At 34.0% G+C, this 25942-nt stretch overlaps 2 protein-coding genes across 4 annotated transcripts; both read left to right on the top strand.

Annotated features, from left to right (window-relative positions):
• Positions 1-8371: 8371 nt before the first annotated feature.
• On the top strand, positions 8372-19866 carry LOC121125823 (uncharacterized). 3 transcript variants are annotated; one of them, XR_005866759.2, is made up of 6 exons: positions 8392-8988; positions 16802-16937; positions 17013-17176; positions 17230-17331; positions 18062-18487; positions 19141-19746. XR_005866759.2 is itself a non-coding variant. In XM_040721061.2 (5 exons), exons 1-5 carry the CDS (start codon positions 8453-8455, stop codon positions 18342-18344), a joined length of 1221 nt encoding a protein of 406 aa, XP_040576995.1. In that variant the 5' UTR covers positions 8372-8452; the 3' UTR covers positions 18345-19866. The 3 variants fall into 3 exon arrangements, 2 of the variants coding, with proteins under 2 accessions (XP_040576995.1, XP_040576996.1); XM_040721061.2 differs by having other exon boundaries at positions 8372-8988; positions 18062-19866; XM_040721062.2 differs by lacking the exon at positions 17230-17331 and having other exon boundaries at positions 8389-8988; positions 18062-19866.
• A 1847-nt stretch (positions 19867-21713) lies between these two features.
• LOC121125822 (aldehyde dehydrogenase X, mitochondrial) lies at positions 21714-24055 on the top strand. Its single transcript, XM_040721060.2, has 3 exons — positions 21714-22569; positions 22633-23475; positions 23527-24055. The coding sequence occupies exons 1-3, from the start codon at positions 22423-22425 to the stop codon at positions 23995-23997; spliced, it is 1461 nt and encodes a 486-aa protein (XP_040576994.1). The 5' UTR covers positions 21714-22422; the 3' UTR covers positions 23998-24055.
• Positions 24056-25942: the final 1887 nt, after the last annotated feature.

The raw sequence follows: 25942 nt of genomic DNA, 5'->3' as shown, positions 1-25942 counted from the left end.
TGCAATATATTCTGTTAAAATACCGCAAGTATGTTCTCTTGTAGTGCCGTGGATCGCAGAAATCGCTCCGGAGCTGATGAAATTACACTTTTTTCATTTCCAAGGGACTAATTCCGTAGAAGGCAATGGATCCAAAAAGTGAAAAGAAATCTTTGGACACCATAAAATAATTCTCGAGTTGCGCTAAACATTTTGAGGAAAATAAATTCATAAAGAATTCCAATGGAAGGATAAAGCCTCACTCTCAAGCTATTCTAACATTGTTTAAACATCTAAAACCTAGAATTCCAAGGCTCACCAAAAACTCCAACAAACCCATTTTCATTCTAAAGAACAATGACATAGCTGAAATGAACTCTCTACATTATTTGGGTGTGTACTGTCTTCGAAAAACCTTTCAAAATCATTCTCACTGTGAAAAGTGCAAGTTTATTCATTGACTATAATAAGTCTACGAACGATTTCAATCACTTGCTTTCGTTGATGAACTATATGTCGTTCAATGGAGGATTAATCTATTGTGCCGAGAAATGTTTGGGTGAATTTGGTAAAAAAAAAAAAAAAGAGGCTTTATTCAAATCGTATGTCAATCAATTCAAAAAGAATCAAAAAATTGTAAACTTAATAACAAAAGTAGCGGTTCCATTAATTAAGTTGTCTAAAAATGTCACCAAATGTCATTAAATTTTCTATTTCACTATATCTAAGTATATTAGAATAAGAATGCATATACATTTAAGTATGCAAAATGTGATTATTAAGGAAAATAGAGTAGCTTCTTCTACTTTCGGAAGCCGAAGCATGTATTAATAAAGTAAATTAAAGTAACTATTCAATTTTTTTATACAAATTAATCGTGTGTGTAAGCTCAGTACAATAATTTTTTTAGTATTCATGTATTGTATTCAAGTTCTTTTTGTAGCATTTGATATATGTCACTAGAGGTCACTACAATCTCGTGGCGTAACTCTTCTTATATGGCTCTGATACATACAAATCATCAATCCCTCAACAAATTTACTTGTATCTTCATATTAAGATAAATTGTTTTTGCCCTTGACATAAAATAAACCAAATGAAATTCTTCATAGGATAAATGTATTTAAAATTAAAAATTATTTACTGTGAAGACAAAGTAATTTTTCCAATAAATCGACCTGAAATCCCAAAATTAAAATAGAAATGCCTTTGTATAGTGCTGTTAAATGCTCAAGCAAATCTGGAGACAAAGATGCCACGCTTATTCCCTTTCCAAAGGATAAAACTTTATCAAAGAAATGGATACTACAAAATTTCACAATGAAGAAAAGATTGAGGATCCTGAATTCATTTTTGTTAACTCTCTCGACTTTGCCGAAATAAATTCCTCCGCTTATTTGGTGGGTTATTGTTTACGTACAACATTTCAGAGTCATTCTCATTGTAATGAATGCAAGTCATTCTGTATTGATGAAAAAAAGTCGACAAGTGATTGGACCAGCCGCCTGATATCCTTATGAAATTATGCGTCCTCAAATGGATTCGTTTACGCCACTAAAAAATTTTTGAAGCAATTTTCCAACGTGGGAATCACTTTTAGATCAATGATCAAAGATTTAAAAAACATGTACAAAATTGAAAAATCTATTACCAAAATGTCTATTGGACTGATAAAATCGTCTACAGAAATTCTTATATGCCATGACATAGTTCATTTTCTTATTAGTCAGTATATTTGTATTCGGCTGTACATACATTTACGAGAACAAACCAAAATTATAACAGAGAAGGTAAGAAGGTTACATATAATTTCAGTAGTCGTAGTATGTTCATGAGAGAAACATTAAAAGAAATATTTTTCTAAAAACATTTATTAATATTTTAGTATAATCTTTTCCTTATAAAATCCATTTTTTTGACATTATAAGTTTATAAAATGAAGTTTTTTTGGGGATTCTTAAAGCTAAAGCATTATTCACTTCATTTTAGATTGAAAATATTGGTATGCCTTGTCATTTTTTTAACTACAAGCAATTGCTTCATTTTCTATAACTTCCTCTGAAAATTAATGAAAATTTAAGATTAGAACATAATATAAATTCCAGTTGCTCCTATAACAGAAAAATCAATATATTAGCATTTAATCGGTAGCGGATACATTTTTAGAAATTTTGATATTCGTTTCGATATTTTGTATGATGCAATAAGAAAAAGAGGCAATTGAAAATAAATTGTTATTCAATTTTTATAGCCAGGGGGAGTATTTAACATACAGAGTACTGAGATTTAAATAAACGCATCTCTTATCCTTATGACTTATGTACTTCTTTAAAAGAGTACAAAAAAGAGTTTACCCCCTTTGGTCATAACATTTGTAAAAGATACAGGATCAGTTTTATTCATAACCAAGGCCTGTCAAGTTTGCTACTTTTATAACGGTGATCTTGTAACGAAAAAGCTATAAGTAAATACTAAGTTTTGATTTTTTTTAAAAGATTGTATCCTTAAAAATAGGACACGAATCTGTTGGGAAATGAAACAAACCAATTGCATCAAAACAAAACAAATACTTTCAGGGGTACGAGTACATCTAATCATTTGTAAAATATTAGATGGAATTATAATTTTTCAATGATATTGGATCACAAAAATGTTTGGATATCAACTCATGTCTAATTCCCATCTGATTCAAGAGCCCTGAACTAAAATTTATACAATATTTGTTGATATAAGAGTTTTAAGAAAAATAAAAAAGGTACCCTATTTTTGGGAAAAAAAAAAGCCTTAGGGCTCCGAGTCTTAGGGAACCTTTATGCCAGGATTGGCTGTATAATATCAAGTTTTTGTTAACTCTTTACGCCATAAATTAAATTTAAATTTTTTTTTTTTTTTCAAATTGATTTAGACATGAATATTAGGGTGTGAATAGTTCATTTTTGTATTTTTTTTTTTCGAGAGTTTGGAAAAATTTACATTTATAAAAGTAAAAATTGTCAGTTGGTACTGCAAATCTGACTAAAAAGTTCTACCGATAAAAACTGTTATATTTATCTTAATACCAACTTAAAATGTGTTTTAGTGAAATAAATGGATACTTTCATAAGCGTACAAGATTGTTTACAACTACTTAGCATACCAAGAATTTTGTAGATTGAGTAAAATTAAACGGATGTCAAAGTGAACTGAAGTGGACGTAAATGGACCACCAAAGTTTTTGTTTTGACTAAAAAGAGGTTCGCTTTTCTGATGCAACACTAACTAAAAATGTAAACAGAACCTTTTATAATTCTTGTTCTGTTTCTAACCTCTACTTCTTTATTTATTCTTAATATACGTTTTTTTATAGTATGATGAATTAGGCACGCATGTTCGTAAAGAGTTTAGTAAAAATACAAAATAAAAGGCAGAATTGATAAAATGAATTTTATAAACATTTTTAATTGATGATGATTTGGCATCAGTAGTAGATTAGAAAGATTGATTCTAAACCATAAAGCTGGGGAGCTTTAATCAGTTGGAAAGTTGAGGTTACAAAAAGTTTTCCCTTTAGTAATTATGTGCATTGCAATTAACAAAAATCTTCTTTTTTCATTGTGATTCATGCCATCTTAGAATACATATAAATTATGATATAAATTTCAATTCTCAAGTCTTATTCACTATGAGCAAGGCTCTCACATCCAGAGGCTCCAAAATACGAATTTAGTCAAACTTGTATTAAGTAGCTTTTCAAGAGATGCTAAAAATGCGATCGTTCAGTGCAGGTAACTTCTTAAACCAAGTTTCACATTTGCAGCAATTCTAAATTTGAAAACTGGATATGGGATCTTAGTGCGGGAACACACTTAAAGGGGGAAAAGTAGGATCAGATTTGCAGTTGCAAGCCATTGAATTCCAGTCGATTTTACAGCTTTATCTTCCAGTTAGTTTGATTTAGTTACTCATTTGGGGCCCTTAGGCAAAGCCAGTTGAAAAAATCAAAAATAGGCGAATGGATGACGCTTACCGCTTCTCCCTACTCTTGCTTCTTCTATTTAAATATCATTTGTGTGGTATTGTCATCAGCTATGGCATCAAACAGGGTCAATCAGAATCAATTTGGTGCCTTGTGCAAGGTATTAGTCAATAACATGAATATTCAATATTATACAGGGAGCGGGGATCAAATTGTCGCCTACTTTAAACCTTGATAACTTGAAGACAACATTATCAAATAAAAACCGGTTACCAAATAGGAAAGCTATTCTTGTCAGCTGACGATACGTAGTTCAGTTAGCATCATGCCGTCATCATATGAGGAGATAAAGAGCTATAAGTGGAACGAGGAGCTTTCGAGGTCCGCCGTAGTCATGGCATTGGTTAATAATGGATGTGAAATCTCCAATTCAACGATTGCTTCAACCTTAGTAGTGAATTTATGGACTGTTTAGCGTATCCGTAAGAAGCTAGAGGACACCTGGGATGTTGATGCCACCATAAAGAGGGCACCCAAGGAGGAGGGCGCCGACAGGAAGGTCAGGGGCACCGACTTTGTCGACAAGGTGAAGAAGATGGTTGAGGATGACCCTACCAGGTCCATGAAGGCCGGATACAGGCCCTGGGTGTGGCAACAGGAATCAGCACCCTGCCATGTGTCAAAAATCTCCATGCAGTGGTTAACCGAGAACTGTTATGACGTCGTAACCAAGGACTTGTGGCCTCCTAACTCTCCCGACCTTAATCCTTTGGACTATTTTGTCTGGGGCTATGTCGAGAGACATACCAACAGACATCCCCATAGCACCAAGGCCAGCCTGATGGACTCCATCAAGGAGGTATTCGGCAACATGGACAATGAGATGGTCAGAAGAGCCTGCGGCCGGTTCAGAGGCCGTTATTGATGCCAACGGTGATTATATCGAACGAATGGCTACTCTATACCTATATGCTCGTCATAGTTTTGATTTTCAATAAAAAAATTAAAAATCGTATATTTTGTGTTGTTTTTTGTAGAAAAATATTTTGGCGACAATTTGATCCCCGCTCCCTTTAATGTTACACTAAGCTGAATATATTAATTGCCTTAGACATTTATTATATCCTGAGAAACAATAAAAACCTCTAATAATATAATAGGAAATTAAAAAATGTAACATCAATAGCCAACGCAAAATATAAAGTTGAACTATGTACAAAACGAAAATTGTAGACAAGGTTTACAGAATAAATTATAAGTTTTTCAACTACACAAATATATGTATATTGAACATTATATCGTTCATATGCAGTTATTATTTTCATACTAAGAAATGCAGTTCTTAACTGATTCAGGTCGGGGTTGTAAACGATAATATAGACAAGTGATATGGGACAAATTTTGTTTTCTCACCCGGCAAGCACCCCCCTCCCCCCAAGCATTGGATCAATGTCTCTAACAAAAATAATACGAGTCATAAAAAAGAAGGAGCCACCCTCCTACCCAATGAAGTTAACACTATAGACAAATTAAAACAGCTGTGGAACGTGGGTATATGGGAGAGAAGCTCACAGGGGGAGTTTACAGCGTCTTACAAAATCAGTTAAGACATTAATAACCAATCAGAGCCCTCTCAAAAAAAATTCAGCCAGATAATAATAAAATGAAACCCAACTGGGCCTGACAATTTAAAACTAAAGCCCAACCATACCCGAGTGATATGGCCCCATATTGACCATCTATCATGTTTGAAAATTGAGCTAGACCCTAAAGTCGGGTAATGTCCGGCCTCACTTTTTTTTTCTTCGCTCCTATTGTGGCACCCCAGAATGAACGGAATTACTAGTAAATAAGGTTACTTTGAAAGAATATGTATGTTGAGCTGTTTTTTAAAGGATGTAGGCGGGTGAAAATAAATTGGAGGCTGCCTTGAATAAAGGTATACTTTTAGAGGCTATTAAAAAAACAATTTGAATAAAAGGGACACCATTTTATAAATATTGAAAGCATCCTTTTACCATTATATTGAATCCTTGTACATTTTAGGCTCCCTGGGATTGTATGTTTTGTTTTTAGTAAGCTACGCCCTTGAGGGTCATTTTTATGTATTGAGAAACAAAAAGGACTTTACCAATGTGCCTTTCAAAGATATGTAAAGAACTTCTATCGAAATTGTCTCCAAAATTCACAATTGCCTAGACTCCAAACCCTTTAGCACAGGCTTTTTTTTTACATTTCAAATCTTTTTCAACATGTTTTTCACGGAAAAACGTAAAAACATCATATGTTTCTAATCCCCAAAATTTGTCAAAATCTAAAAAAATATATATTTGACACCCTTCGTAATTTAACTTTTGTTATAGGAGGTTTTCAAAAATACTAATCACTTCATCACTAATATACATGTCACAAGTAAAACACAAATGATGACTCATTTTACTGCATAAAAATTGAAATGTTTCGAGGAATATACTCCAAAATAAAACCGTACACTACAAAAAGACGGGAACTGCAAACGACGACTTTTCGTCCATCAATGAAATAACGTTTAACAGGACATCATCCATCATTTTAATTAGAGTATTCACTTGAGCAAATTTTTCAAGGTTTTAACTACAATTTAAAAAAATAATAACAAATTAACCAGTCAAAGTGTTTTAAGACATATAACACTGAAGTGTATGAGATAAAAACTCATATACTTCAATAATACCAAAAAATTTGTTTTGAGCGTTGATTAGTTAAATTTGAATTAATTATTGTTAAGCTGTGAACGATTTTCAGCAAGTATTGTATAATAATTTAAATATTCTCTATTCCCTCTCAAGGGAAGCTTAAAGAAAATGTTATCCAATTATCTACCCCCAAGTTTCCCTTCATAGTATCAGGGCTATTCCATCTAATTACTTGGGGCATATTGGTCATAGCAGTCCCTATAATATTTTTTTATAGAAACTTCTAACCCTTTCTACTCGCTTAATCTAACTTAAAGATTATCCCGTAGGAGGCTAATGTAAAATTTCTTTGTATACCCCATATAACAACTAATCTTACTCTATTTCTTTATATTTCATAACCCCTTCTTGAGTACTGCCTGACATTACTTAAAGATTTATATATTTGACCTCACTATGTAAATTGGAGTTTGAAATACTAATCTACACACATAAAATAGGTATCAACTTAACCTTTACATTTAGCCTCTATAATATAAATCGATTTTTGAAAGAATTTAAAAAAATGGATTGCTTGTAAGGGTGACTATTTCATTCATTTAGCTATACTCGCCAAATCTAAAATAAATTTTCTCTTTATTAGCTTTCTAGATAACCCTCGGGATTATATTTAATATATGGGGAAGGGGCCCCTTCCCCATTCCACTTATCCTGGTGTTATACCTTTTATAAAATAACTGCATTACTACAGAAGCGTAAATGGGCCCAAAAAAATTATATGGCTTCTTTGGAGGTTATAGCTGACAGTTTAAGAACCAATGACATATATATGATATGTATATTGATATACAATATATATTTGATACATATCTATTTACTCGTATTTAGGTAGTATTGTAAAATATACAAAATTTGATGGAATATCCTTTTGACTGTCATTTTTTATTTGGCAGAGAGACTACCACAAAAGATTTCACCCGATAAGATACATACATTTTGCCGCCTGATATTACTTGTGTGACCTAGAGCATACAAATTTAATTTTGTTTGTCAGCCTGATCCCCCTTTCCGGGTCTGGACTCCATAACCCCCTAAAAATATCCTACGGATGGTGTATTTGAACTATAAGCGTTCCATGGACAAAACTTGCACCAATGCATAGGTATGTCAGGATATCATAAAAAAACCAAGATTGAGAATAAAATTGGTCAGAAACTTGAGGTCGAACTCCCCCCCTACACACACACCTAGGGCGAAAAACTGATAAATTTACAATTTTACCCCATAAGGTACATGAACAGAACTTGCATCTGTAGACTAATATTATTACTATTGACTTAAGTAATGTAACTAAATTACTTTTCGTCGGAGTAGTATGTGATAGTTACGACGATAACTAAGATAAAAATGACTAGAAGTTAAAGGTATTAATTCAAAAGTAGTACCATACATTTGATTAAAAGAAAAAAATTATAAGGACAATAATAATAGGAGACTGGTGCAGGTCGTTACACAGCCATAGTCCATAGACAAACACTATACCTTGGACCGCGACTTGGGAGTGACTCTGACTATGAGTGCCCGTTTCCTATTATAAATAACGAGAGTCCGTTCTCGCTTTGGATAACGGGGGATGTCTTAGATTACGAGCAAGTAAGTTGCATTCCCATCATGCAGTGGCAAGATATACTCGTACTTACAATTGCACTGATCGCTGTTTATTTATTTATGTAGACTAGAGTATAGGAAGTAAGCTCGCATCAGTCTTTATATGATTCTTGTTATTAAAATTAATCTTCGTCATTCTCTCAGCAAATGACTTTGTTTTTTGTTTTTTTCAACCATGTCATCCCCAATGAAGGTTGAAAAGGTAGTAATTAAAAAGGAGACCATTACTATCCAATTAAAAAAAGCAATCATTGAAAAGTACGAACATGGTGCAGGAGTGAGGGAATTATGTCAACTCTACAATGAGTCTTCCTCCACAATTTGTGCAATACTAAAGAAAGAAGAAGAAATAAAGAGGCTGGACTTAGCGGTAGGAGTGACGAGAATAAATAAACAACGACATTGTGCTCTGGAAGATGTTGAAAAGCTTCTTTTGGTTTGGATCAACGAGAAAAAGATAGGAGGTGAAATTGTGACAGAAAATTCTATTCGCCACAAGGCGAAGGCATTGTTTGATGACCTTGTGAGAGAGATGGGAAGTTCCGTTGAAGAAGTGGACTCGTTCAAGGCTAGTCCAGGATGGTTTGTTAACTTTAAAAAAAGGTCAGGCATCAATTACAATATGAGTCATGAAGAAGTTGCAAGTGTTGATGAAATGTCGAAAGCTCCTTCTCTAACCCCTCCTGCCATCAGTAATCAATCACATCAAAGGTAGAATGTTTTATTTCAATGTACTAAATATGTATTAATTATATATAGCCTGGCTATTAGACAGTAATACCAATTACTAGTTTTGTGTCAGTCCTTATTTAAGACTAAAGACTCTCCAGTTCACTCTCGGTCTGGTGCAGTTCAGCGCATATCAGCAGTCCCACAAAATTATAAATTTCGGTCCTTGATGACGTCACTCAACTTTATTTCTTCTTTTTTAATAAGTCATAGTTAGTTACGTAAATCCTCTAAATTATTTAATTGGCCCGTTTTGTTTTTTTTGGTATTGCAGGGGCGTCTGCAGTATTATATTTGGGGGAGGGGGCTTGGTGTTTGGATTGGTTATTTAAAATTTTTTTGGAAAAAAATTTCAAAATCCATAGCTATTGACATAAAATAATTTTTTCTAAAAAATAAATTAAATTTCAAAAGGTTAACTGTCATACAGTAAAATAAAATTGACCTCAGAGTCTGCTAAACATGCATTTGATTATGTCAGAGTTTAGGCATATAAGAAGTCTGGGAAGAAATCGCGAGTTGGGTTGCCAACCGTACCTTGGAAAATATAATTGTCCTGTATTTAGAAGAAAAACAAAAGTACTCGTCCCGTATTGAGCTGAAACAGGACGCACATTGTTCCGTAATTCTGTGAGTTTTAAAAAATGGTCAGTCAAATGGCACTGGAAAATGAATAACAATGCGCTTTATATATCAATTTTACGGTAAACGTGTTCCCAGGCATTGTCTAACTCTGAAACCAATTTGTCTTGTTTTTGTTTGTTTACTACAACTGTAGCCTACAGTCAGTGCCTTTGAGGCACAAATATCCTTAAAAATTTTGCACAAATTTTCTATAGATGCACTATTTCAGGATGAATGTTCTACTTTCTATCTATTGTTATATATTAATCCATACAGTTTTATGTAAGCAGACAGTTTCCTTCTTATGGAAGAATCTTATTTGATTCAGTTGATTTTGTTTTTTATGTAAGTGAATTACTGAATACTAATTTGTTTTCCATGTGTTCATGTCACTCAAAAATATGCATCGTATTCAATTCAGTGTCAAATAGTGAAAAAATTGGGGAAAAAAATCCTCTCGAAAGGAAAGGTGAAGCCCACCCTACGAATGAGGTGTCCTTCATAAATTTTCATAGAGTTGACAACTCTAGTATTGAGTATTCCAACAAAATGATGCTCCAGCGTATACATGGCTCAAGCCTGAATGAGAAAAAATATGAATATCTGACATAAATAATTTTGCCACCCCCTGTTCCCTGATCTTTTGGACTTTTCGATATGGTAGCATATTAGGTCCAAAGCCTCTAGAGCAACAGCAACATCACCAACCTCAAAGCCTCTGTGAAGTCCCACTGGAGGAGAATGTTACATTGCTAAAGGATGCACTGCCTTTTGACCTCGTCTTAGGGCTGTAATAGGGTCTCGTGGAAATCAAATTCATTATGTGTAAATAAAAAAGTATTTTTTTAGGATTTTTCTGTACAAACTCATCCTGATCTTCTGGACATTGTTATTTGTGGCAGAATCAAAGTGGTCAAAGACTTTTCGAACTCCCTCTATATATAAAGTAAATCTTTAATATATATAATTAAGAAAGAGAGATGATGAAGGGATTAATGGTGATTAAGGATATTAATATCAAGGTAAATAGAAATACATGTAACCCAGTAATCGGGCTTCCTAGAATTTTCAATCTGGTGTATTGTACCGACTGCTAGGCAAGACAGACGGATTTTGATAAGACACGCAACCCCTCATAGTCAATCATGTCACTATTGCTAGAATTTTCAATCTGATATATTTTCCCGACTCTTAGGTGAGACAGACAGATTTTGACAAAACACGCAACCACTCAACTATTATGACGTCAACATTAAAATTAATTTTTTATGAATGGCTATGGATTTATGTAATTTTTTTCCAAAAATTTAATATTTTAAATTTTATATAAAAAAAAATTTCAAAAAATTTAAATTTTTGTGAACCGCTTTCAATTTTCAAATATTTTCCAAAAAAAATTATTTCTTGTGAACATCTGTGGTTTTTTTAAATATTTTTAGAATAGCTGTGGATTTTTGAAAAATTTGTACAAAATATTTAAAATTTAATTATTGAAATTTTTTAACAAAATTCTAATTTTTTAAAACTCAAAAGCCCAAGAGCCTCTCCCCCATATAAGGCTGTGAACGCTTAATATCATAATTAGTAGGGTACACAAAAAAAAATATTCTGTCTGCGATGAATTTAGTCTTAGATGTAGCTAGTGTACTTGTTTTACATTTCTAAATTTTGCTGACCAAATTGAATGTCATGCTTCCAATAAGCCTAGTTCTTACATAATTATTTTGCTATTTTCTTATAATGCACATCTAATTGTTTATGGAATAATTATTAAGATTTTCGAACAGAAAATGAAATTTTACAAACGATATCCTGGAAAGTATTTTGGTTAGAGGAAATAGTAAAATAATACCTAATAAAATAATTTTGTTTATTAAATCATAGGGATAAATGGCGACAATTCTGATATATTTATTAGTGTTTTACTCATAGGTAATTATACACAACATCTTGGCGACAAGTCTGAGATATTATTTAGTGTTTTACTCATAGGTAATTTACACATCTTGGCAGACTAGGGATGGTTCGATTACTCCCACGCCTGAGCTTAGCTGAGCTCAGATCCGAATGTATCTCTATAGAGCTTGTCGAGAGTGAGGAGCAGATAGAGTGCAAGAGAAAGGCAGAAATAGTCTGCCTTATCATGTACCACCTCACTACATACGGGTGCGACCCCTCAAATTTGGATTTTGATGTCTCCTCGGTTAAAAACACTGAGAAAACAGCAACAACTGCTTTGCCAGAAGCAAGCCAGATCCATTTTAGTGCCTCAAAACCTCCACCTTTTGACATGGCGGGCCCAAGAATGGGTTATTATTGGGCCATGTAGATGAATGAGTTTAAAACCTAGGTCTTGCTATTCGGAGACATGGGGGCCAGAGAAGAAGGCAGCGTTACTCCTTCACTGTACCGGTTCTCATGTGCAACAGTGGCACAAAACACTGGAACTGAAGCCCAGAAAAGATGAAGATTATTTTGCCGCTCTCACCCAGATCATAGATAAAGTATTCTTCCCAATAGAATCGATACTTTTTGTCCGCTTCTGCTTGACAGAATGGAAGCAGAGTGTGGGAGAGCCGATTGATGACCACGTTTCGCCACCTCCGAGTCCAAGCCAGATTCAGCAAACTTCTCTGTGCTAACTGTAATACATTCTATGAAGATGATGTCTTCGTTTGAACTATTTTGAAGAATACATCCACCCCCCAAATTGCATCAGCTGGTATTTGAAAAAAGGATAATCCAGGTGGAGGAAGTGATCCAGTTGGAACGACCTTTAGAGAATGTGGAGACCTACTCCTTTCAGATGAACTCAGATAGAGCCGTTCTCATGTCCTAGTATAAAGGCTCCAAGGGAACACCTCGTCCTGGAAGTATTAATTCTCATCGAGACGGACCTATGGGTAATGTACAACTTTCGAAGAAGCCCTGCAACTTTTGTGGGTATTCACATGTGCCCCGCCGTACAAGTTGTCCTCCAATTGATCACTTTGCTTCATGCTGCAAGTTCGGAGTGAGTAACACTGTCACGGGTTGTACGTACCACGTCTCTCGTTCAGAACCTTCTCAAAGAGCCTATTCGACCTGATTGTGAATGGAGAGTTGGTTACCATTTTAATCAATTTGGGTGTCAATGTGAACCTTCTCCCGAGGAGTAGAGCCCCTGCATCCCCAAAGCTCTAAAGTCACTAATCATTTCACAGCATATTAAAGGAATAAAGTTCCAACTTATGACTCCATTGGAATTCCTTATTACGAATTTGTACCAGACACTTTTAATCTCATGCTCGCCTAGACCTGAAGTTGGTCTCCTTACACTCGCCTAGTTTCCTGCGTCATGCTGCTGAGGAATATAATGGAAAAATAGAATCCTTTAACCGCGATTTTGAAGAAATTTTCATGGACTCCCCTGATGTTATTGCTAAGCCTCAAAGGCTGTGGTTCACGTTGAAAATGATGCTAAGGCAAGATATATACGAGTACGTCCGGTACCCCTGGGTCTCTGCAGTCAAATAATTGAGGAGTTGCAGGCAATGATCAGGCCTAGAACTTTTACAAGGGTTGAGACATCAGAGTGGGCATCTCCGATTGTAAACGTGCTCAAAGTGGATGTAACGGTCTGTGTCTTTGCGGATTTCAAACAGACCCTCTCAGCTTTTATTATCAAGAAACTCTGCCTTTTACCGCACCTTGAAGAACTATTTGCCGGCCTGGCTGAAGCCCGTTATTTCTCTAAGTTGGATTTTCGACATTGTCATGAACAATACGAGGTGTATAAACGCTCCAAAGAACTCCGACAGTCAATACCCCTATTGGGTTGTTGAGGTACAATGTACTGCTTTAGGGTCTACCTTCAGCTCCAGCTATAGTACAAGCAGCCCAAGAAAAACTATTTGATAGCATACCTAATGTGAAAGTTTATATCAATGATCTTCTTGTTTATAGGTAGACCCAATCCGAGCATTTATCGACACTAAATAAAGTGTATGAACGTATCCATGCTGTTGGTGCACGGCTTAATAAGAAAAAATAAGCTTTTGCAAGCCCTGAATTGGATTCAGTCTCGGAATAAGGCCGCTCACTCGACCCTGACCTCATTCTTTCGCTTATTGATTTTACAGTCCCAACCTATGCTGTTGAAATCAGATCGTTTTTGGGTCTAGTTCAATTTTATAGCCACTTCTTGAAATACCTATCTTCTACTGGGACTCCATTATATGAGCTCACCAAAATTAGTGTTGAATTTATGTGGTCCCCCTTGGTTGAGCAGAGTTCTATTTCCATCAAGAAAGCCATGTCAGAAGCCCCTCTCTTATGCATTATGACACATCTCGTCAGCTAACTTTAACTACGGATGCATCACTGCTTGGACTTGGTGCGGTATTGTCCCAATAGGACCAATATAAAGAACTTCCTGTCGCATTTGCATCCCGTAAGCTGTCTCAGGCTGAGAAAAATTATTCTCGGATCGATGGAGAAGCAACAGCTATCATGTTTGGCCTTTTAAAGTTAGAGAGATGTCTAGCATGTAGTCCTTTCCCCATCAAGACTGGCCACAAGACCTTGGAGTACATCTTGAGTCCGAAAAAGGAACTAGCTCGTTTTGCTGTCAAGTTATCTATGTTCAACTTCAAAATAAAACACGCCACAGGATTGGAGATCTCTCACACTGATGTGTTCTTTCGTGGGCCATATAATGAACCTTCGCCCATCGAGGACGAAGTTGACATGGTGATGTATAACCTCTTAACGGTATCAAGCTCTTGTGAAGAGAACATTTTAAAAGGCGTATGACGACGACGACAAACTACTTAAACCAACGAATGCTGCAAAGTATGGGGATTGGTCCAAAGTCGAAACTTGAGCCTATCTCAAGAAGAGGAATTGTTTCTCTATCAAGAATGAGTTGCTGTGGTGGGGTATTTGGCTGGTAGTCCACAAGTCTTTGTGACATAAGTTTTTGGAGGAACTGCCCCTGACGCACTGTGGCATTGTAAAAATGAAGGTCATAATGCGGCAGAACTTGTGGTGGCCTAGTATTCATGGAGACATCAGTGACGACGTCGCAGCCTGCAAAAATTGTCAGGTACACACATCCTCGCCTTCGTCACAATACGTTCCCTTTACTCCTGCTGATGCTTGGTAGCGTAGGATCATGTCGATTATACCAAAGTAAACAGCTAAGATGTTCTAGTGCTGATGGACTCGGTATCCAAATGGATTGAGGCCGCGACTATGTCAAGTACTGTCACTGAAGTGACACTCAAGCAATTATTCTCGTTTTTGTCCACTCAGATAATGGACTTCAGTTAAGTGCGTCATGTTTTTAATCAAAGTTGAGTGAATGGGGAGTAAAGCACACACTCTTTACTCCATATCACCGTGAATCGAAAGGTCAGGCAGAAAGAGCAACTAGAATTGTGGAAGACATAGTAAAAAAGAACCCCGATAACTCCCTAGATGAACTGCTTTTCTCATATCGCTCTACACCACTCAATGGTGGGCGAACTCCGGCTGAATTTCTGTTAATTTGTCCAATACGAATCCGACTAGAAGATTTCATTTCCTCCCATGCTCCACCTCTACTGAAACCTGCATCAAGTTTTCCTATTGTAAATGATATAGGCTACACTAAAGGAATGAAGGTCTGGTGTAAAAGTTACCATAAACGTGAGGACAAATGGGTCCCAGCGACCCTAGTGAGCAAGATTGGCGAACCAATCTGGACCGTGAGAATCTGGGACCAAGTCAAGACAAGGCACATTAATCAACTTCGACCCCGGCTCAATTGATTGAGGGGTGATGTTATGTTTTTTTATTTATAGTATTAAGTAGGCTTATTTTACCAGTTATATCTATCACAGTATTTTAATCTGAAAAAGAACTCTATATTTTAGTAGCGTGGGTGCCTTTCTTTTAACTTGACGTGTAATTAATAAATAGAAAATGGCGACAAGTCTCATATATTAGTTAGTGTTTTACTCATAGTTTATTATACACAATAATTATATCGTTGAACAACCTTTTTTTTACAGGGTAGATATAAATTAACTTTTACAACGGAAAAAATGTGATATTTATTTCTAATTATCATACTTTTCTCGTCCCTAATCGATAAATAAAAACTGTCAAAATCTAGCCATTTCATAAGGATTTTCAGAACATATTACTTTGATTTAATGCATACCACTTTTTATAACAGGCATCAAATAGTATTTAATCAAAGTTTTATTTTTTTTATTATTCATAAAGCCATTTGATAAAATTTTATCAGGATTTATTGGAAATTTGTCCATTTTATACCTATTATTTATTAAGTAAAGGTATTAACTATTAAAGAACTCTAGTTCTTTATTAACTATGAGCCCCCAAATGACATTCCTTACAATTTATAATGACGTCATTGGAAACTCTCTATTTTGACAGTTGGTTCAATGATTACTACTAATATCTGGAGTGGAACAAGTCTGAGGCACTCAACCTCATGAAGGAGGGGGGGGGTGTATTTTGTATGGTTATAATGGTTATCTCTTCTACAAAGACAACATTTTGAACTGAAATAATAAAGTTTTTGATTAAAAAAACTTGAGTAGATTGAGTTTTTTAAGCTCAAAGTGCTACATTTATTGTATTGAACATTTTCTACAAGTCAATTACCAAAAATCAAGTTTAAATCGAACATTCGTTAAAGTTGCGAATAGTCTTTTTTGGCAAAGGATGTACAATTTATATATAACGTAAATCTTTAATCGAGAATAAGGAATGAATAAAATATTGGATCATAAACTTCCTTTTTTAGTCATTTTTTGTTTTGTTTTTATTTCCGATCAAAAATTTTGTCTTCGTGGAAGAGATATTAATTGTAGCTGTGACTTCTCATAGATAATTTTATACTAATGAAAGACTGTTAACCACAAAAAAGTACACTTACATGAGGTTGAGTGACTAAGCTTTGTTCCACTCCAGCTATTAGTAAAACTCATTGATTGTTCCTTTTATTATGACTCTATGAAAAATAAATAAACAACACTTTCATTGTAAATATAATAATTCAATTAAAAACGTATTTATAAACGTAATAATTAATTCATATTAATATTTGATTATAAATAAAAGAAGCTTTGAATTACTTGGGGGATTGGCCTTTGGTTCAACTTTTTTTTTCTTATAGTGAGGAAGTTGGAACCATGAATATTCCCTATTTTATAGAATGTGTAAAGAAGCATCCATGTCTTTGGAATGTAAATAATACGAATTTTACTGACCTAGAGCTGAAAAAACGAGCCTGGCAGGACATCATGGAAGCAGTGAGTGATTTACACTTGATTATTAACCATGCAGTTATAAAATAAAATAATCATTTTTGTATTATTGGCTCACAGACGGGTGAGGATTATATGACGTGCACCACAAAATGGCGATCTCTAAGATATACGTATTCAAGACGCTTAAGATCACTCATAAAGGGGGAGATTAAGACGGAAACTATGTGGCATCATTTTGAACAATTGGATTTCCTGAAGAATTTTGTTCCGATGAAGAATTTGTAAGTATTCATAGGATTATGACTATTAAAATGCATAGTTAATTAATTAACAGTAAAAAGACGGGAGATCACATTAATGTAATCATGGTGGATGAGCCGTTTAAAGAGGGAAACAGCTCAGACGAGGATATTAAAATACACGTACCATCACAGAGGTAATATCAATAGACAATTGCCTTACTCACTCATTCAACAGAGAAGCAAGCTGGAATGATTTTTCTCAAAATTGAGTGTGGTTTACATTTTTATCCTTCCACGAATTATCGTCAATTTCTATTAATTTATAATTAATTATTCTTATTGATTCTTTGGGTGTGTCACAATTTTCACTTAAAGACGCAAAAATTGATTGTCACAGAATAAGAAAATAAGAAATTGATGTATTTTATACTTGAAAGAGGTCATATCGGAGCTAACAAGTGTTATTTAAACAATTATAGGTTTTAAATAAATTCTTATTTAATAACATAACTCATCACAGTAATTTAAATACCAAGTCCATAGTTTACTCAAATATGCCTATAAAATATTGGCTTGTATGAATTTATTTAACCCCTAAATGCTTTATTTATTTTCTATTAAAAATTTTATCAGGTGAAAAACGTTTTATACAAGTAATATAACGAAGAAAAAAAATGTGTTTTTTTTTTAATTATTATTTTTTTTTTTTCACTTTTAATTCATTATAACCTCCTTAGTTTAATTTCCTGATGCAAAATTACACTAAAATCTACTCACTTACCAAAAAGGTTATTTCTTTTAAGAGATAAGAGGCAAAAAAATTAAATGGGATTTTCTCATTTTTCTTGATTTTTGTTCAATATTGTTTTTATGTTGACGCACCACATATTTAATATAAATTAATAAATACCTTATATTCATTAGTTACATTCCGTGTTCATCCAACACACCCATAACATCCACAGTGGATTACACATATCATGATAATAAGTTGCCTTCGGACAATGAGTCATCCGAAAAGCTGTCTGGCAAGAGGAAGAGGGACTCAAATCTGGAAGAAACCTATGAAAATGACAATGAGGATGAACTTTTTGGTCGAATTGTTATTTGTAAATTGAGGAAATTTAGTGAGCGACAAAAGTCAAAGATCCGAATAAGTTTACTTCAAACTTTCCTAAATATTGATGTTGAAAATAATTGCGAATAGGTGATAATTATTCGCGTTTGGAAAGTTCAACTATGAATGTTATTTGGAAGTCGTGCCTGAACTCGTTATAAATTAGTGATTAATTATATTATTACTGAAAACTTAAGGAAACAGTTGACAATATAAACTTTAATAGGGGCCCGGTAATTTTCCCTCAATTTATTTTGCATCAGGACATTTCACCTTAAAGCCATTTTGTCTCAATGATACTTCACCTTAATATTTGAATATATAAGGTTTATACGTCGTTATTGTTCATTTTTGGTTGAAATTGATGTTCCTTTTGAATTTTGCAAATCAAAATTTGCCATATTTATTACCATAAAATGAATTAAATATTTTTTTTTTGTATCGGAATAATAATGAAATTATACCTCTTTCCTAAAGTTTGGCTTGTTTGTTAATCCATGAGTCTTTTTTATTATGATAATTACTTGCGGAGATGGGACTAACAATTATTCTATTCGAATCTTTGTCATGTTTGCTAATTTCTGTTTTTCATATTATACAAATTTTATTACTTACTTTGTCTCTGTTTAGAATTAATGACATATTGAGATTTTTTTGCTGTATCCATTGAAATTTTGGGCCATGATTCCATCGTTTTTCCAACAAAAAGCAACCATTTATTGTGTTTTATAGTAAGACACATCCCATATTTGTTTTTGTTTTTTTCAAAAAGTACATCAATTTTAACCAAAAATAGACAAAACGACGTATAAATCTCATTTATTTATACATTAAGGCAAAATATACGTGAGGCAAAAAATCCTGAAACAAAATATTTTTATTCAAGGTTACACCGTGTCATTTTAATTATAATAATATGAGAACAATGGTTAATTGATGAAAAATATAATTCTTAATTGCATGATATCCACGTGACTTTTCACCATATTTTGCCATCCTCTCTTTAAAAATTTTTATGTATCAAGTATAATAAGAAGTTCAAATGTCATGAATCTAACAAACTAAGAAATATTAACTATGTAAATAAATCATAACACAATTTATTTTTTATAATTCCATATTCAATTATAGTTGCACTTAAACTGTTGATTACGAATCATAATCCCGTGGACTCCCATAGAATCTGTTATTTGTTTTTGTTTTGTTATTTTGTATCAAATCAGGTTATGAGAATTTTGGATTTCCATTTTTTCAGTATTTTTACTCTTATTATAGGTTTGAGGCAAATCTGAGTAAGAAATAAATCAATAATCTACATAAATAGTAATATTTATTGTTATCAAAAAAATAATTAATGTTCATTTTACTGATTTGGTCGGATCCGAATGAATTATAGCCTTAGGTCCGTAACTCAGAATTCTATACAACTTATATTTTATGTTTAAAGTCTGTATTTGTCTTAATTTTTGAAATAAATACCGTTTGCTTTTTATCAGGGGAGAAACAAACATAAAACATAATATTATAAACTGATTGTTAATAAAATATTAAATGTTTGGAACCGAACTTGGTTATTTCTTACCTTGGTCATGACGAACTTATATATCTCACAGATTATTTTTCACCAAATCCAAAGTTATTACCACCATGATTGGGTAAGCAAAAGGCTCTGATAGAACTTAAATAAGATGAAACTGCTCATTATATTATTCTAGAAAATAATTATATACATTTAGGGTTAAAATGTTAAAATCGTACAATTTAATTAAGGAATCTGCCGTACGAGTAAGGCTTCTTTCTCTGTAGACTTGGTTTTGTGGAGACTGTTGCAAAACGGTTAAAAACAAGCACAAGTCAAATTTGAAAACAAGGAACGCGGTGTTTGATGTGCAGTCTGATAAATAAATACTCGAATAGTTAAACTTGCAGATCAAAAACAAAGTCATGGATCAAATTAAAACGATCAAAATATTCGTTATCTAGATTGGTTTTATTTTATTTTTCCTATAGATAGCTTATTAATTAAAAGAATTAAAGACTTAATGCATCGGTATAATTTATGAAGAAAAATTAAATGGAATTTTTATATTTTACTTGGTTTTTTTAGTTTTATAAATTTAGGGGTACTTAGTTACATGTATATCAAAATAGTAAAGAGGTACACGGTAAAAGAAATGTTGGGAAACCTTAGCCTTAATAAATAATTTATAGAATCGTAGGGGTAAGAAGGTAGCATCAAATGAGTGCTATTTGATTGCAAATAAGTAGTTATTAAAATAAAATATCAAGTTCATCTTGATTTTGCACATGTCATTGAAGAATTTGTTTAGTTAATTAAATAACATAATATGTGGTAAACTAATATATTTGCAGAGGTGTCCGCAAACTAACGTGACTAAAAAATGGGGTGGAACTCAACGCCAATTAATGTATTATTATAATCAGAAACGCCATCCACTGTAACTCCAGATGATATTCCTACCCACGGGTTATGTTGCGTACCAGCATGACTAACAAACGGGTTGGAACCCATCGCCAATTAATGCAATATTATTAGAGACGCCATCCACTATAGACCCGATTGATTAACTTGTTGATCTATAAACTGACAGATTAAATGGAATGAAAAAGTTAAATTGCACGATATTCCAAATTACAATCCGTTTGTTAGTCTTGTTGACACGCAAGACAACCCGTGGGCCGGGATGTCAACCAAAGTTACAGTTGATGGCATCCCTGATTGTAATACAAAAATTGCCTGTCGATTAGATGTATTTACGGTACGGTACGGAATTCTAGAATTCCGTGGGTACGGCATTACGTAGCCAAACTTGCTAGTAATAGACCACTTAGGCTCTAACCCGACTGATTTTTTACTAGCCACAGACTAGTGTGGCAGTCAAGGGCTGATTATAATCATTTTCTGATATAAAAAAAAAAGTTTTATTTGTTCAAAAAATTTCGAAAAAGTTTTTTTTTTCTTTTTTAAAAGAAGTATTGCTAAACATTCTGTCAAAAAAACGTCCTTTGCAAGTCCCTGACGACGTCACCATTATATAATTTGCCCCTCCCCCACTTGCAAATGCATTTCGTCGTCGGTCCATACTGTTCAATGGGCAACTATTCACATACATATTTGAGTAAATTATAGTCAGGTTTATTATTCAAATTACGGGGATGAGTTAAGATACTCAAGAATTTTAGCTATAGTTTAAAACCTTTAATTGATTAATTAATAAAAATCCTGTCAATTTCTCGTTTAGCTACATTAATTGTTATTTGCAGTTAATAAGAATAATTAATTGATAGAAATTGACGATAATTCGTCGAAGAATACAAATAAAAGCCAAACACTGAACTTGAGGAAAATCATTCTAGCTTGCTTTTTTGATGAGTGATTGAGTGAGGCAATTGTCTATTTTTATTATCTATCTAATGGTACATGTATTTTAATATCCTTTTCAGAGACACATATGCAATACAGTTATTAAACTGTTGAATATGATATCTGATGATAAATGAAACTCAATTGATACAAAACAAAATAGAAACTTGTTTTGGTACTTTATTTTTGTGTGACTTTATTTTAACATTTGTTCGACATTACATTATGAAGTATGAATAGGATTGAAAATCGTAGGCATATTCGGTAAGTAAAAAAAAAAAAAATGAAAATCAGTATGGTCACCCTGAGAATTTGAGGAATGTATGATAGGAGAGCAGCTTAGCTGTCATGACATTTCATTGAGTTTGCTTCCAGCAGCTGTGAATTAAGGAAATAAACATTAAATCTCTACTCCGTATCTAACAGGGCATAGGCAGGAGTGACTGCGATGCCAATCCTCAATTCTACTCTAATTCCTACAAGGACTCACACTCGTAGTTACTCTTTAAACTTTGATCTCCCCTCTTCAAGGAGGAAATAAGAATTATAACAGTCTTAGAAATTAAAAAAACAATATTAAAGTTGCCAACAACAACCAAACTCGCACGCAAAAAAATGCTTAGGATTTACAATTCTGTATATATATGTTCATATGATGATTCATACAGTAAGACATTGAATATTATGCATAGAAATAACAGACTGCATATAGCGAGCTAGTCTTGCGGCAGTTCAAAATTTGTCGTCGATTTGTGAATGTGATACAGAAGAAAAAATATCATTATGACTGTGGAAATTAAATATACCCAACTCTTCATTGACAATGAATTCCAAGATGCAGAGAAGGGTTCAACCTTTGACACAATTAATCCTGCCACGGAAGAGGTAATTGCCAAAGTCGCTTTTGGTAGTAAAGGAGATATTGATAAGGTATGATAAATTGATTTAGTTTAATAAGTTATATTCTGATAATAATAATCGATTCACTTCTAGGCGGTTATTGCTGCTCGAAGAGCCTTTGATCCAACTTCAGAATGGCGTACAATGGATGCATCAAATAGAGGAAGACTTATGTACAAATTGGCGGATGTCATGGAGAGAGATAGGATTATATTAGCGAAATTGGATACTGTAGACAATGGTAAACCTTATAGCACTGCTTTGGAAGACGTAGAAGGTTCAATAGGAGTTATACGCTATTATGCTGGTTATGCGGATAAAATACACGGTTCAACCATTCCGGTGGATGGAAATTTTTTTACCTATACCCGTCAAGAGCCTGTTGGAGTTGTAGGACAAATTATTCCATGGAATTATCCAGTTGCAATGATATCATGGAAATGGGGACCAGCTCTAGCCACGGGTTGTACAATGGTACTCAAACCTGCGGAGCAGACACCTTTAAGCGCTTTATACATGGCTGCTTTAACTAAGGAAGTTGGATTTCCAAAGGGAGTTATTAATGTTGTAACGGGAGATGGCCAACAAACAGGGGCTGCTTTATCTCAACATATGGATGTAGATAAAATTGCGTTCACTGGTTCAACGGAAGTTGGAAAGCTAATTACGTCAAATGCCTCTAATTTGAAAAGAGTGTCCTTAGAACTTGGCGGTAAAAGCCCACTTGTTGTGATGAATGATTGTCCTTCGTTAGACGAAGCTGTTCAAATTTGCCATGATGCCATTTTTGCTAACATGGGTCAGAATTGTTGTGCCGGCTCTAGAACGTTTGTACAGTCGGATATTTATGAGGAATTTGTCAAAAAGTCTTCCGAGCTAGTGAAGAAAAAAAAGATCGGTTGTCCCTGGGATTCCCAAACAGACTATGGACCACAAGTAAATTCAATTGATTTTATCCTTAAATATGGTTTTATTCGTTTTCCATAGGTAAGCAAGGAGCATATGGGCAAAATTTTAGATCTTATCAACAGTGGCGTAAAAGAGGGTGCCAAAGTAATGGCAGGTGGTTCTAGAGGAGGCTCTAAAGGATATTTTATTCAACCAACTGTATTTTGTGATGTAAAAGATAACATGCGGATTGCAAAGGAGGAAATATTTGGCCCAGTTCAATCCATTTTTGTTTTTGAGACTCTGGACGAAGTCATCTCCCGTGCCAATTCAACTCCTTACGGTTTAGCTGCTGGCATTTTAACTCAAAAATTGGATAACATAACAAAATTTACACAAAACATTAGGGCTGGCTCCGTTTGGGTGAATTGTTATGATTACCTTTCCCCTCAAACCCCGTTTGGAGGTTTTAAACAATCAGGTTATGGTAGAGAATTGGGACCCGAAGGAATCAAATGCTATTTGGAATCTAAAACTGTCACGATGGCAACTGCATCCAAATGTTCATAATAGAAAAAAAAGACTATTTGTGAAATAAATAAAATTTTGAGTTAACAACTAAAACGTATATATTTATTTGTATTAATTATTTATGTTTCATGAAAACTTAATGTCTCTATCAAGATTACATATGAAATGTGTATCAATTCCTTTGTTTTCAAACCCATCCTCCAAAGGAGTCTTTGCCAAAATATATATCTTTAAAGCTGAGTAAATATTCGCGTTTACAGTAACAGAAATTTTCCTATCCTTTACAGAAAATTGATCCAAAAAATCCAGATCTTGGGTGGAGCTTATCTCCGACTTCATTCCTTGAACTAATAGCTCATAAGTAAGACTATGAAAGTATTGAGCATTTAGGGGTGGATCCCAAATGAGATTAACAAATAACTCTGAAGATTTAATTTCTAAATTACATTCAAAGGCGTGGACTCGAGAAGGGTATATCCACAATCTTTCATCCTCCAGAGTTTCCTCGTCTGTTTGAAAGTCTGCTAAGGGAAGTGATTGTCCAGGAATCCAAGTTCTGTATTTAATTGTATCTCTATTCTTCAAAAGAGTTATAAGCACAGGTGACTCTTCTACTTCCTGAGGCAAGGGATGTAAAAGAGTTGATTCAAAAGGCATTAAAAATCCAGCAGTGAGGAAGTTCTCGTAACTGATGACAATTTTAGCAGATATTAGAGCATTAAGTAGATATTGAATATTACTTAAATCAAAAGATATTACTTCAAGAGGACAATCATGACATAAATCCCTAATTATATTCATTACATCTTGAGAAATAACTTGATTTGAATTATTTGAAAGTAGTAGAATAGGGGGATTAGGGTCAAGTGCTATCTTTAGTTCCAGATTTTCTAGAATCAATTCGCGGAAAGATGTACCAGAATATTTATCTTCCAAATTCCCAATGTGTACTTTTTCAAAGCATGTTATTTCTGAGCTTGTAAATGGAACGATTTCAATAATAAAATCCGTTTTGAAGATTTTTTTGAGAAGAATTTGATATTCCTCGTCTAATCGAGGAGAATTTTTGTCATACTTCAAAATAATCCTAGGGAATGAACAATGAATCAAATCTCCATAACATAGTGGATTAAGGGTCTTGAGGATAGTTAGAAGAACATCAATAAAAAAGCGATCGAGAGATCCTTGAAGGGGTTCAAGCTTTTTGACATGAATTAAAAGAACCTCATATGGATTGTGACTACTAATATGAAGCTTAGAGTAGTCAGATGATTTGAATGTACTCAAAGAAAGATAGTCTTGATGAGGAGGGATTTTGAGTAACTCTTTCGTTTCTTCTGGATCAATTATGCCAGAATATAAGCTGTGAGTCGAGTCTCTTAAAAAAATAAACTCATCAAACTGATGTGAATAACAAAGGTTTTTAAAAGTACATTGTCTAGAATCGACATGAGATCCATGACACCAAAGAGAACTGTAGTTGTGTGCATGAGTCCCATGGAGCATTATTAGTAGATAGAGAAGGAAATACATGGTGAGAGACGAGACATTTTGAGGGCTGAAGAATGTTAGCATGATGATTGATGGTTGATGTGGGGTGTTCCAGGCTATTGATAAATAATAAGTTATCTATTGGTTGTTTGAATTATTTTCGGAGAAGGAACCGAGATTCAAATCCGTCCATTTGTTTTCTTGCTCTCTAACACTCTCGCTTGAATTCCCGTTATCTGACTCAGGATCTGGGAGCTCTCCAAGAGGAACTAAAATGTCATCCTCTGGTAATTTTTCCTTCCTCCAATTATCATCAATGATATCCAATAACCGCCCGTCGACCTGAACCTACAACAAGCCACAATGAGAATAAAATCAGCTATGATGAATCTGCTAGAGTTATAAATATACGAGTTTTAACCTGACTATCCATACGGAAAAATTAGTGGAAGCTATAATCAAGTGGAATACACAGCTAGATGAGTGGAGTGAA

Source organism: Lepeophtheirus salmonis, chromosome 11, assembly GCF_016086655.4.
Source record: "Lepeophtheirus salmonis chromosome 11, UVic_Lsal_1.4, whole genome shotgun sequence".
NCBI classification, from domain to species: Eukaryota; Metazoa; Arthropoda; class Copepoda; order Siphonostomatoida; family Caligidae; genus Lepeophtheirus; species Lepeophtheirus salmonis.
Note: the sequence above shows the minus strand (reverse complement) of the source record. Positions and strands in the feature narration are given on the sequence as shown.

What these genes read in the sequence shown, in the direction of transcription:
- LOC121125823 (XM_040721061.2), top strand. Translation starts at nt 8,453, where the DNA reads ATGTCATCCCCAATGAAGGTTGAAAAGGTAGTAATTAAAAAGGAGACC. An exon ending in GGCAGGACATCATGGAAGCA is followed by an intron (nt 16,938 to 17,012) that starts GTGAGTGATTTA and finishes ATTGGCTCACAG; the next exon opens with ACGGGTGAGGATTATATGAC. An exon ending in TTTGTTCCGATGAAGAATTT is followed by an intron (nt 17,177 to 17,229) that starts GTAAGTATTCAT and finishes ATTAATTAACAG; the next exon opens with TAAAAAGACGGGAGATCACA.
- LOC121125822 (XM_040721060.2), top strand. Translation starts at nt 22,423, where the DNA reads ATGACTGTGGAAATTAAATATACCCAACTCTTCATTGACAATGAATTC. An exon ending in GTAAAGGAGATATTGATAAG is followed by an intron (nt 22,570 to 22,632) that starts GTATGATAAATT and finishes ATTCACTTCTAG; the next exon opens with GCGGTTATTGCTGCTCGAAG. An exon ending in AAACAGACTATGGACCACAA is followed by an intron (nt 23,476 to 23,526) that starts GTAAATTCAATT and finishes CGTTTTCCATAG; the next exon opens with GTAAGCAAGGAGCATATGGG.